We start from the raw sequence: 13,319 nt of genomic DNA, 5'->3' as shown, positions 1-13,319 counted from the left end.
TCATCGAAACATGTTACCGACATTTAAGTTAGTGATCCCCTTCCATAGAAACCTTTCTATGGAAGAATTAGAAAATTACGCGTCTCGTCAGGAAAGAGCATTTAATAGTTTAAATCAGTACCGTGCACCCCCACTACTTGAAGACTCTATGTGCCCAGCATATGCTTTTACAGGACCTCGTAAACCAACAAATCAAACATCGCGACCGTTGCGCCCTCTAATGAAACCCGATCAATTACACGCCTTGAGCGATAATTCTATGCCAACGGAAAATATTTCAGATAGTTACAGTGATTTACCTACAGATTTATTAGACGCTTTGTTAATGAGACAACAAAATAACCGATCAAATAATTATAAATCATCAGTGCCCGAAAATTGTCCGAAAGTTTCAAGCAATTCCAAAGTTACAGAAAGTTCAGAAACCAAACCACCTACAGTAACGACAAAAAAATTAGAGAGTAATAATGAGTTTCGATGTTGGAATTGCGAAAAGGTGGGACATCGCCACATGTTGTGTCCAGAACCGAGAAGACGATTCTGTTACGGTTGCCGCGCTTCGGGCGTAACCAAACGCGAGTGCCCACATTGTAATAAGGGAAACGCTTAGAAGTGAACACTAATCCGGCAAGTGTATCGCTTACGAAAAAGGAGTCGGAAATTCCCTTACAATCATTATTACAGTTTATGAAACGCGAAAATTTACAGAATACAGAAAATTGGTTACAGTTTAAAGAACAAGCTACAGAATTACAGGAAAAATCAGAAGTGTTTGATTTCGCCAATTTGTTAACTAACCTAAACGACCATTCAAAACAAGTAGCGTTCTTTGTCAATTTTACTATTGCGGGTCATAAAATAAAAGCCTTAATCGACTCGGGTGCATCGAAATCATTTCTAGGTCCAAACGGAATCCAATTGTTAAATAATTTAGGGTTAACAACGAAACAAGTTCCTACTCGAAGAGTAATTGTTGCCAACGGTGACGAATTTCGGATTGAAAACGCGATAGAAACAACAATAGTGCTAGAAAATCGCAAACATATTGTTAATTTATACCTGATGCCAGTGTTAGCACAACCTTGTGTTTTAGGGTTAAATTTCCTCCAGGCCGCAGGTTTAATAATCGATTTTGCCGCAAACAGCTGGTATTATAGGGATGACCCAGATTCTAAATTTGTGTTTACACCGGAAAACGTTACAGACCATGTTACAGAATGTTACGGGATACAATTATTAGACGAAGAACAATCAGCTATCCTAAAAGAATTTTTGGACAAGAGAATCTTACCACAACCAGAAAAACTACCAATCACACCATTGACCTTCCATGATATTGATGTTGGAGATAGTGAACCAATCCGACAAAAGGCCTACCAAATGACACCAATAAAACTGGAAGCATTATGGACGGAAACAGACGAATGGTCAACTCCAGCACCAAAAAAGACGCTTATCCGCTTCCGAATATGATGGGGATTTTGGATCAGCTTAGGCAGTCTAATTACATCACGACCTTGGACCTCACTTCGGCTTATTTACATGTACCATTAACGGAAAGAGCGAAACCGATCACCGCATTCACTGTGCCCGGTAGAGGTTTGTTCCAATTCAAGAGAATGGCTTTCGGTCTAACCAACGCACCTGCCACCTTCCAGAGACTAATGGACAAAATAATCGGTCCAAAAATGTTTCCCCACGTCTTTGTTTATTTGGATGACATCATCATTGTAACAAAAACCTTCGAAGAGCATCTTTATTGGCTTGACAAAGTGTTAACAAAAATTAGAGAGGCTAAATTGGTAATTAACAAAGAAAAGAGCCAATTTTGCTGTGCAGAGTTGTGTTATCTTGGTTTCCGTGTCAACAGTGAAGGGCTACAAATCGATTCCGACAAAATTTCAGCGGTAATAGATTACCCCCCACCACGGACAGTAAAACAACTGCAACGCTTCTTAGGAATGGCATCCTGGTACAGAAGATTCGTTCCAGACTTTGCTAAATTGGCTGCGCCGCTTTACAAACTGGTTAAGAAAAACCAACCTTGGGAGTGGAATGAAGCTCAAGTAAATTCCTTCGAAACAATGAAGATACAATTGACAACCGCTCCGACATTAGCATGTCCAGACTTCAGTTTACCATTTACATTACAGACAGATGCAAGCTCAGTAGGAATTGGAGCTGTACTCACTCAGAATATCGATGGTTCAGAAAGAGTTATCGTCTACGCCAGCCGCGCACTGACCGATGCAGAAAAGAATTATTCAGTGACTGAACTCGAGTGTCTCGCCGTGATCTGGGCAATAAAAAAGTTTCGATGCTACCTTGAAGGATACACTTTTAACGTCATCACAGATCACAGTCGTTTACGCTGGTTACATAACATGAAGAACCCGACTGGCAGACTCGCGAGATGGAGTTTAGAACTTCTTGAATATAATTTCACAATCATCCATCGAAAGGGTGCGCTCCACCATGTTCCAGATGCTCTGTCGCGTATACCTGAACATGCTATTGAACACATCAACCAAATTGATGTAATCGAGGACCGCTGGTATCTTGGACGCTTCCGAGAAGTGGAAAACTATCCTGACAAATTTCCGAATTGGCGAATTGAGAACAATCGACTTTATTATCACAAACCAGAAAACTTTCTAGAAACAGAAGTCACGGATTTAATTGCCTGAAAATTAGTGCTGTGCCGAGAATCTCGTCTACGTGTGTTACAAGAAAACCATTCAACACCACAGTCCGGACATCTTGGAGTTGACAAGACACACCGACTAACCGCTCTCCAGTACTATTGGCCTAACATGTTTAAGGATGTAGTCTCTTTTGTTCGACACTGCGAAACGTGCCAACGAACCAAGGTTGAACAAACACGTCCTGCAGGCTTCATGGGAAAGAAAACAGTCGAAGAACCTTGGACAGTAGTAGCTACGGATATTATGGGACCACTCACACCAAGCTCCAGAGGTCACGCCTATGTCTTAGTCATTCAAGACCTCTATACCAAATGGATCGAGATACAGCCACTGAAGAAAGCTACAGGCCTAACAATATCAACAGCGTTACAGGATTTAGTTATCAATCGTTGGGGGGCCCCAAAAGTGTTACTTACAGATAATGGTACAGAATTCATTAACAATAACATGAAAGCTCTAGCGAATAAAGTAGGATTTAGACACATGACAACGCCACCTTTCCGACCCGAGGCAGACCCTGTCGAAAGAGTGAATCGCGTAATTTTGACATTGATGGTGGCTTTTATACAAAATAGTTACCGCGAATGGGAGCTACACCTCCCAGAATTGCGATTCGACCACAATACCGCTCATCACACCTCAATTCAAAACACGCCAGCATTCCTTAATTACGGTCGCGAACCAACAGCTGCGATATCCTTGCGTCGAGAACTAGAAGCTAATATAGAAATGGTACACCAGCCAATACCTACCTGGACCGAACGTATGCGACGAATAAACGAATTAAGGAATAGTATAGTTCATGCCCTAGATAGCGCATTCCGCAAACAATCCCAATATTACAATCGTAAAAGGAGAGATCAGCGCTACGCGGTCGGAGAACTAGTGTGGAAAAAACAACGCGTATTGTCCTCCGCGGAAAGACACTATATGGCTAAACTGGCCGACGCGTATCATGGGCCATTTGTCATCACAACACGTATTTCAAATGTAGTCTATGTGTTAGAAGACCTACAGGGACAATCCTTGGGAAAATTTTCTGTACAAGATTTAAAACCTTACTAGGCTCCACTCAATGATATTCCTGGTGAAAGAAACATGTCCGTTACAGAACCTCCAAGTAAGTTACAGTAATTATGTATGTCCTTAATGTAAAGTATTTTATGTTGTCGTTCAAATGTCTAACCAGATTCCAGTTTTGCAACCACAGCCAGAAGTACCACAAAATCCTTGGTCGGTCAAGTGTTTATTTCAAGTTTCAATCCTAGATCAGTTACAGTCCAACCTCGTGCCAGGGAAATTTAAGTTACAGTATTAAACATCCGTTATAGTTCCAGTATATTTTATGATACAGTAATCAAACACCGAAATGGGTTACAGTGTACCATCCTCCAATGTTACAGTTCGACATCCTGTGTCGTCTAGGTGATGGTCAATTCCTAATAATCAAACACAAGTTACAGTCTTATAAAATTACAGCAAGATGGAGGCTGACAGCACCACACCGCCTGAGGAGGACGTTAACATCGAGGTCCTCGATGTGTCAGAGTCGGACGAAGAGTGGCACGATGTGGAGGAATGGGAGGACATCTTGCTGGCGGATCCTGACGATGAGGTCCAAATCCCCGCTAGTCCCAGCCCCTCGATCAGCTCAAGCTCCTCAAGCATTGAGATACTTGACTGGCCGGAGGCTGTTAACGAGGATCTGGACATCGAGGAGGCACCTCGAGCATCGTCACCATCCGAGTCCGAGACCGAAACAGTGGAGATGGAAGATCCACGCATCCCCACACCTCCACCGTGGAACCCGCCACCGCCGGAACAAAATGGACCTGGAGGGATCCCTGGACCACCGGAGGAGGTTGAGGTGAGGCTGGAGGAGGACCCATACTGGGACCCGATCCGGCCGTTCATCCCTTCGTTGGTCTGGCTGGAGCAATACCGTCCTGGCCTCTTCAGGGCAATTCACGAGATGGTGGCTCGCTACAGCCATCGTGATAACCAGGAGTGCCCCATCAGATGGAGGACGGATCTCGCGGAACGCTCGGCCTTACCCACCGAGACCCAGGAGTGGCCCCTGGAAGAACCCACAATGGTGGACCAGGAGACACAGACGGAGTTCGTTGCCGTTGAGAGGTCAACACAAACGACTCCCCTGACTCCTGCACCAACGGCACCACCATCGCCAGCACGACCATCGCCAGCACCACCATCGCCAGCACCAACATCGCCGGAAGCAGTCGAAGAGCCCCCAGCTTCGATGGAGTTGGACCCAGTGTCCTCGGCTTCGGAGGATGCACCGGAGACGGTGGATCCGTTCGGACCCTTCACGAAGCCGAAGGTCCGGCCTGAAAAACCCCAGTGGTGGTCAAGCCACTCAGAGGAAAGCCTCCACCACGAGCGGCGCTACCGAAGACCGAGCCGCCGAAGCAGGAGTCGCGACGGCAGACTCCACCCCACACCTGGGACGAGTCGCAGCCGTCCAGAGGAGCCGACCAGCTTCTTGCGTTGGATCGATGACAGATCCGAGGACGAGGCACCTGAAACACCTTCGTACCCTGCTCCAAGTGCACCGTCCCGCCCGCAACGTCTGTGCTGGAATTGCCACCAGGAGGGACACAATTTCAGCAATTGTGTTGAAACTAGGCGGAAGTTCTGCCAAATGTGCGGAAGGCATGGGCACACCACTAGAACGTGCCCACGCTGCAGCAGAAGATGGGAGGCAATGGGACCGTATGTCCCCAAATACGGCACAAACGTTCCTCGAGACTACGACCACCATCGCCATCACCCTTACTAAGACAGCGGCGATCACCACAGTAAATATTTTCACCCTATTTTCACTTATTTTCACTTATAAAATTCATTTTATATTCATTTAATTTTCACTTATATCTTCACTTATATTACTTACTTTCACTTATAAAAGTCACTTTATATTAACTTAATTATTTTCACTTATAAAAGTCACTTTATATTAACTTAATTATGTTCACTTATTTTCACTTCATATTAACCTAATTATGTTCACTTATTTTCACTTTATAGTAACTTAATTTCACTTATTTTCACTTTGTAATTCACCTTATAATTCATTTTATACTTCACTTTAAATTTCACTTATTTTACTTATGTTTAACTTTTATGTCACTTATTAGCAATTTATTCACTTAATTTCTTATCAAACAAATAACTGTTAATTGTCGACGATTTTAAATCAAAAAACGTCATTGTCATTCACTGTGTGAAGGGGGGGAGTATGATAGAATCATTCACAAAAAAAAAAAAAAAAACAATGTTGTAAGGACTCATGGTGGGAAAGACTAGTTATAGTAATGTTACAGCTAAAATCAGTTCATAAAAATATCATTTTTATTTTAATCACAACATTTCTTGAATATCGTTTTTGCTAGACACAGGAATATTTTTTCACTCCCCTTAACTTTTCACTCCAAAAAAAATACCCTTTGGTAAAGATTGATGAACAGAGAAATCAAAATTTTGCTTTAGAGGAAATAAAGCAATTCGGAAAGTGATTCTGATGGAGTTTGGTGTATATATCGGCTCACTAGAAATGACAATTTATGCGCATAATGGCATGGGGCTGGTACCCTAACGGTTTTACTCGTGTTATAGTACAAGTGGGTTGATCGGAAGGAATCGGTTCATAACAATAATTAAAGTTCAGTTAGTTGGTGTCCCGATTTTAGAGAAATAAAATAAAGTAAATAACATTTTTTTTATCTTCAGTAATCTTTTTCGGTTGGGGCGAGTTGTGACGTTATTTTTTGTGATTGACGTCACAATTGCACCAATCACAACTAAACTTTTGAATTTTTGTATTTTTGAGTTTCGATATAAATAACGATTTAATGTTTACCGTATTTGAGAACTTCCTATACTTGACACAAGTCCAGTTGAAATACTGGCGCTCCATTTTTAAGGAATTTTGCATTAATTTAGTTTAAGTTAGTTTTAGGTTGGCAGGCTTTGTCGAATTTCCGGTATGACAGGTTCCAATATTCAAGTATCGCGGGCTTGATATTGGAAAAGTCACTTAAGTAGTATTAGTAATTCAGAATTCTGGGAGAAGTAAGGTAGGGAAACGTTTTTGATTGGTTTAAATTAAAGAAAATCGTTGCGTCATCTAGTGTCAATTTTAGTGTTAATTAAGAATTTTGATTTTCAAACTCACTCTCTTGCCATCAAGCCCCCATCGAGTCAACATGTTTAAGTTTCAATAGTTTTCGATCATGTTTTTTAAGTTACAGTCGGTTGTGGTTACAGTTACATTTGTCACGTCACCGTAACATTTTTTTATAAAAATAATAATAATTAATAATAATTAATAAATAAATATTTATATAAAATAAATTCTTTTATAAATAAATATATTTGTAAATAAATAATTGTTCTTTAATAAACAAATATTTGTAAACAAATATTTGTGGATAAACAATTGTTTATAAATAAACAAATATATTTATAAATAAACAAATATATTTAAACATCATGTCACCGTCACATTTTTTTATAATAAATAATAATTGTTGTTAATAATTAATTTTAATAAAAGAAATATTCTTGTAATATTAAATTATAAATGAGCGTTTATAAATAAACAAATATTTGTAAACAAATATTTGCAAATAACAAATGTATTTATAAACAAAAATAATTGTTATCAAACCTAAATGTATGGACAGAAATAATCAATGTAATTAATCAATATGTAAAATTATTATATTTCATAAAGGTGTGATGTTCTTAATATTTAAAATTACAAAAGACGATCTAATAAAGCAGGAAATCTATTATGGAGTCACCACTACTAAAAGAAAAAGCAATAAAGATTTTTCGTGTCTGTGAGGTCCCGACATTGAATCTACCCATAGAGGCGAACTGGTCCCGCTGCGAGAAATACATTGGAAAATATTACTATATAATGGGAGACCTTTCACTAACAAGGCAGTCCCAAATTATACGTAAAAAGTTCATCGTATCGAGTCCCAAATTATAAGCACGGAGTTCATTATAACGAGTGTAATAAACAGTTTTTAAAAATATACATCGAAGATACACAAATGTCATCATAGTTCACAAGTTAAAATTTTACATATTCAGAAGTTTTCGTCAGTTACGGTCTAGCCTAAAATATACCTGTGTCAATAAGGTAATAAAACTTTTACGACTTAGAAGATATAATCTTAGGAGACCCGGTGTTCGAAAAAAGGAAAAACTAATTGAAGAGTCATTACAAAGTTTATTTAAAGGTAAATAATATGAATCTTTAAAAATAAGGATTGTTTGATTGTCTTATAATAATAATAATTGAGAACATTTAACATTTTTAAATAAATAATTTTCATATTGTATTTTTTTTAAACATTCATTTAATAATCCTTTCCCCAACTTAGTTAATTTAACTAAGTTAAATTAAGGAATTAGAATAGGGAACAATTATAAGTTCAGCTTAGGTAAAATTAAAAATTATTTAAAACTAGCAACTTTGTCGTCCGCAAGCGGCCGACTACGTTGCTAGTATGCATTAACCATATTTTTTATTAATTTTTTTTCAAAAAAATTTAATATTAGAAATGTAAAAAAAAATTTCTTTATATTGGATCTACCACCCAAGTAGCACGGAATATTCCTTGAATGTCAAGCTGATATCAACCGGGAATATTCTTGTGACATTCAGGCGATATCATGTTGAAAAAGATGCAATTTAGTATTTTGTCATTTGTTTGAATCAGTTTACTGAACAGCCAATGGCGCTGTCGTCGCTAAGTAGTTTCTGTACTACGATTGTTTTATCTATAAAACTGTTTTGTCTCGTGACGAGTGCGCACGGAGAGTATTTTTTTGCTTTTGTACTATTTTTAATGTTTCTAATAATAAACAAGTTTCTTTTCATTTCATTAAAGTGTTTTAATATCTTTTATCAGAATCGCGCTGTCATTATTGGCTCAGATAATTAACATATCATAATGTCCTTTTCACGGGGACATTCCTCCGTGATGTATCTATGTTACGGTCTTTCACACAAAAAATGTAACGCGTTACAAAACTTACATTCTACATTTATTAAACCTAAATAATTCTGTGGTACTTTACTTTCATCTAAATCTTCAAAAGACATTATTGCAACTCCTGCACTTTTTTTATTCCGATTATCGTTTTTACATGTCAAATTCTTTTCTTCACACATTCTTTTCATCTTCCGTTGCCGTAGAAAATTTTTTCTTCTTACATGACAAATTATTTTCTTGACGCACTTTCTTTTCATCTTGAGTTTCCATTGATATTTTTCTTTTCCTACATGCCAAATTTTTATCCTTGCGTATTTTCTTTCCATCTTCAGTTTTTATAGATAATTTCTTTTTTTGCATGTCAAATTTTTTTTGCGCTCTTTCTTTTTTATTTCTGTTTTATTACGATTACGTTTTCTCAATCTCTCATTCTCCTGTCTTATTATTTACTGCTCATATGTAACTTCCGCCTTGCCTTCCTTTTTCTTCCCTTCTCTTTAATTGCTCGATTTATCTTTTTATCATTTTCTTTACTCAGAAAAGTTTTCATTGTTAAATATTCATGTGGTAAAATTTTGTTCACAGTATTATAAGTTGTACGAATTATTTTCTTTTCACTAGTGTCATTTAAAGAATGTTTAATTTTTAACTCTTGTGTTAATAGAACTCTGTTAATATTATTACTGGGAAAAGTATTAAAAACAGAACAATAGTTTAAAATATAATTTTTATGTTCCTGAGTTCAATTTATGAAAAGACGGTTCTAATCATTCTCTATTATCGAATTCCTATTGTGAGACGTTCTTACTGTCGGAAAATGATTTAAGCAATTATTTTCAAACATTGACTTAAAATGGTTTCTCATTTTGTTATTATCAGTTTCATAATTTACACGGTTTGGCATTACGTTAAATAATATAGATGTTGCAAATGCTATTGCATGTACTCCACACTCAACACTACCAAAAGGTTGTTGATCAATAGCTTCAAAAACTACTGTTGGTTTAAAAGGGAACAATCTAATTAAATATTTTATTTGCTGCACATTTAAACACCCCTTATTAAGGCTATCAAAAATATAAAGCCTTACTCTATAGTAATAGACATAAATTCAGTGACCATAATTGTTATTACCGCTAAAAAGTATTTAAATATGTTTATCACCGTCTCTAATTGGGACAATAAAATCAAGAATTTGTACATACAAAGCACTTTGCATATTAAAAAAAGAATTGGAATCTTTTCTTAATAAATCTTCAAATTTGTACATATGCATGTAATTTAACAATTTATTTCTATTTTCAATAATTTTTAAATATTTATCACTTAAAATAACATACTCTTTTATGTTGGCCATATTATACTTAGTTTAATTTTATTTTTGATGCATGAAAATCTAAATATCTTTAACCGTTTTGCTCACTTTCTCTAATATAACCAATTTTGCCTTTTATTAAATATAACCAATTTTTTCTTTAATTCAATACAACTAATTTTACCTTTTACTAAATATAACTAATTTTTCCTTTAATTCAATATAACCAATTTTTACTTTAATCCAATATAATTAATTTTGCCTTTTGTCCAATAAAACTACCAAATATCCAAAAGAATGAGAGAACTATGAGTAACTATGAATCAGTAACTACTGATCAGCCACTAAGTGCAAAAAGGACACTCTTATATGAGTAATCAGTAGTTCATTATAAATGACATATATACGTATTTATACCTGTATTAAAACCCCGGAACAAATACCACAAAAGAACCAACCATTGGACAATAGAACCTTTGTTAATGAGGATTAACTCTGAGGACCCAGGTAATAATTTCTTTTTTCACATTTATTATATACAAAAATAAAGATGTACCAACCCTTGGCCAATAGAACCTTTGTTAATGAAGATTAACTCGGAGTACATAATGAAATGTAATAAAAAATTATAAAAATTTTAAACATTATTAAATTATGAGTGTTTTGAAACATTTGTTAACGTTATTTAATGCAAAACATATATATGGATTTACAAAGTATGAAGCAGAATATTATTATTGAAACAATTATTCATTATTTAATAATTAATAATAGGTGTCCCACTGTTTAACACAAACCTTAAAAACAAGAAAAATGTATCAAGTTCCAAAAACTTGAAATTTTATGGTAGTACCAAAAAGTGTCCAAAAATATATAAAATTGACATATTAATATCTCTTTGAAAAAAAGTGTTCCACTGTTTGTCACTCTCCCCTACATACATATATACATATAAATGAATATTTTTTTTTATTTTTAAAACAAAAATGGAAGAAGATTAAGATTTTAGACGATGATGTTCTTATGCCATTTTCAATCGTCTAGATAGAGAAACGCAATGTTAAACAAAGAAGTACTTATGTTATATTTCTTGGTGTAAGAAAGAAAGGTATGCGTTACCTATTCAGTTTTACACTTTCTTTATAGCTTTTTCACGTGATAAAGGGAGAAAGAAATAATTACCTGGTCCTCAGAGTTATTAATTAATCCTTCTTAACAGATTGCAGGTCAAGCTAACCCTCATTTGCAAAATAAAGATATACCTTTTTCTCTCCATAACTTGTTCTTTTCTCTGTCACCGAAAACCCAGCAGGGGTCCGGACGGAATGAATGAATGAATGAATTGGCGATTCAAACAGCTACACTAGCGCCACAGTTGAACTAACTTAGGCGTGACTCGCTCTGTAGCACTCCATGTGTTTTAAATTATTTTTTTTTATTTAACGCTTAAAAATTATTTTACAAACGCAATAAAAATATCAGAATAATTAAATAATTTGAAATAAACTGTCACAACAGAGACTGCTTTAGAGCGAGTCACGCCTAAGTTAGTTCAACTGTGGCGCTAGTGTAGCTGTTTGAATCGCCAATACCAAGATTATTATAGTTAATATGACATAACAGAACTTATAATTTTTGGTGCATCGGCCTGGGTTAAATTATTAAATGAATGATCATTTTTCAAAAATTTTTGCAATATTAATTAAAAATATAAATAATTAAATAAATAATTTAATGAACAATTAATAAATAAACATTTAATAAAAATAAACTAAATAATAAAATAAATAAATTGATAACTAAATAAATAATTAATAACTAACAATTAATTAACAAATTTTTAAACAAACAATTATAAAATCAATAATTAATTAATAAATTTTAAATAAACAATAAATAAATATTAAAAATAAATAATTCTCTTAAATAAAATAAAAATTTTAAAACAAATATTTCAATTTACAATAAATAAACAATATAAAAATAATTAAATAATTAATAAATAAACAATAAATAAATATTAAAAATTAATACAATAAAATTTATTTTTAAACAAATATTTCAATTTATAAATAAATAAACAATATAAAAATAATTATATAAAATTTTTTTAAATAAACAATAAATTAATATTAAAAATAAATAATTCTCTTAAATAAAATTTAAACACATTTTTTCTATAAATTTTTTTTTAACCAAAATATTGTTTAACAAGTTATAAACAAATAAATTTTCAAAATTTTTAGAATAAAAAAATAATTTTGTTGCTTAAATTTTTTTAACAATATTAGTAAATAATTAATTCTAAATAAAATTTGCAAATTTTTTGAGAAATTCTGTTGTTTTTAAATAATTTATGAACAGAAACAATCAAATAATCCTTTACTTATTTTATAAACGTATTTATCTATCATATTATATATATATATATATATATATATATATTTGTATTCACATATATTTGTCTACACATATGTTTGTCCATACATACAAAAATTAGAAAACATAAAACTAACAATTTTTATTCTACATTACATTACACTTACAAATTTTGTTTACTTTTTTCAAAAATGTTAACCAATGTCTGAAGAAAAGAGAACTACTCGTAGTCAAGCTGAAAATAATTCTTTATTAGCAAATGAAATACTAACTAATAATCAAATTGCATTTGAAACTTGTAATAAAAAAACTGACTCTCCACATCCTTATTCTAGACAAAATAATAGTGTTATAATTAGTGGCAATACAGCAAACGACGAAACAATAACTAATTTTGAAGAATCTATTGACACAAATTCACTAAATTTAACTGACTTTTCTTCTACCATAATCGAAACAACCTTAAAACCAGATAACTTAGAAATAAATACTGAATCAGAATCTGAATCCGAAACAGAATCTTTAGAAAATAATACAAGAACCCCATATAAGAATTTTGACAAATCAATTTCAGATAAAGACGATATTTTAGAACTATTAATTAAAGACAAACAGAACAAATTTATAAATATTACCGATAACTATAAAAGAAAAATAATGCCAGAAACACAAGCAACGATTTTTAATAATCAAGTCGTCTCACTTCGCGATGCCTTAGAAATAAAACCAATTTTTTCGGGCGATAACATACCTTTAGAACAATTTATTTCATCATGTAATGAAGCTAAAAGCCTATTACCCCAACATGCAGAAGCAAACTTAACAAAACTTATTAAAACAAAAATTAGGGGAGAAGCTCGACAATCTTTATTAAATAATTCGTACGAT

At 34.0% G+C, this 13,319-nt stretch overlaps 1 protein-coding gene across 1 annotated transcript; it reads left to right on the top strand.

The window, feature by feature from the left end:
• Positions 1-4,188: 4,188 nt before the first annotated feature.
• LOC127280360 (proteoglycan 4-like) lies at positions 4,189-5,505 on the top strand. Its single transcript, XM_051303313.1, has one exon. It carries the CDS (start codon positions 4,189-4,191, stop codon positions 5,503-5,505), a length of 1,317 nt encoding a protein of 438 aa, XP_051159270.1.
• Positions 5,506-13,319: the final 7,814 nt, after the last annotated feature.

Source organism: Leptopilina boulardi, unplaced genomic scaffold (genome assembly GCF_019393585.1).
Source record: "Leptopilina boulardi isolate dan_hultmark-lab unplaced genomic scaffold, ZJU_Lbou_2.1 LbouV2_24, whole genome shotgun sequence".
Taxonomy (NCBI): domain Eukaryota; kingdom Metazoa; phylum Arthropoda; class Insecta; order Hymenoptera; family Figitidae; genus Leptopilina; species Leptopilina boulardi.
The sequence above is the reverse complement of the archived record's forward strand: the minus strand, read 5'-3'. Positions and strand labels throughout refer to the sequence as shown.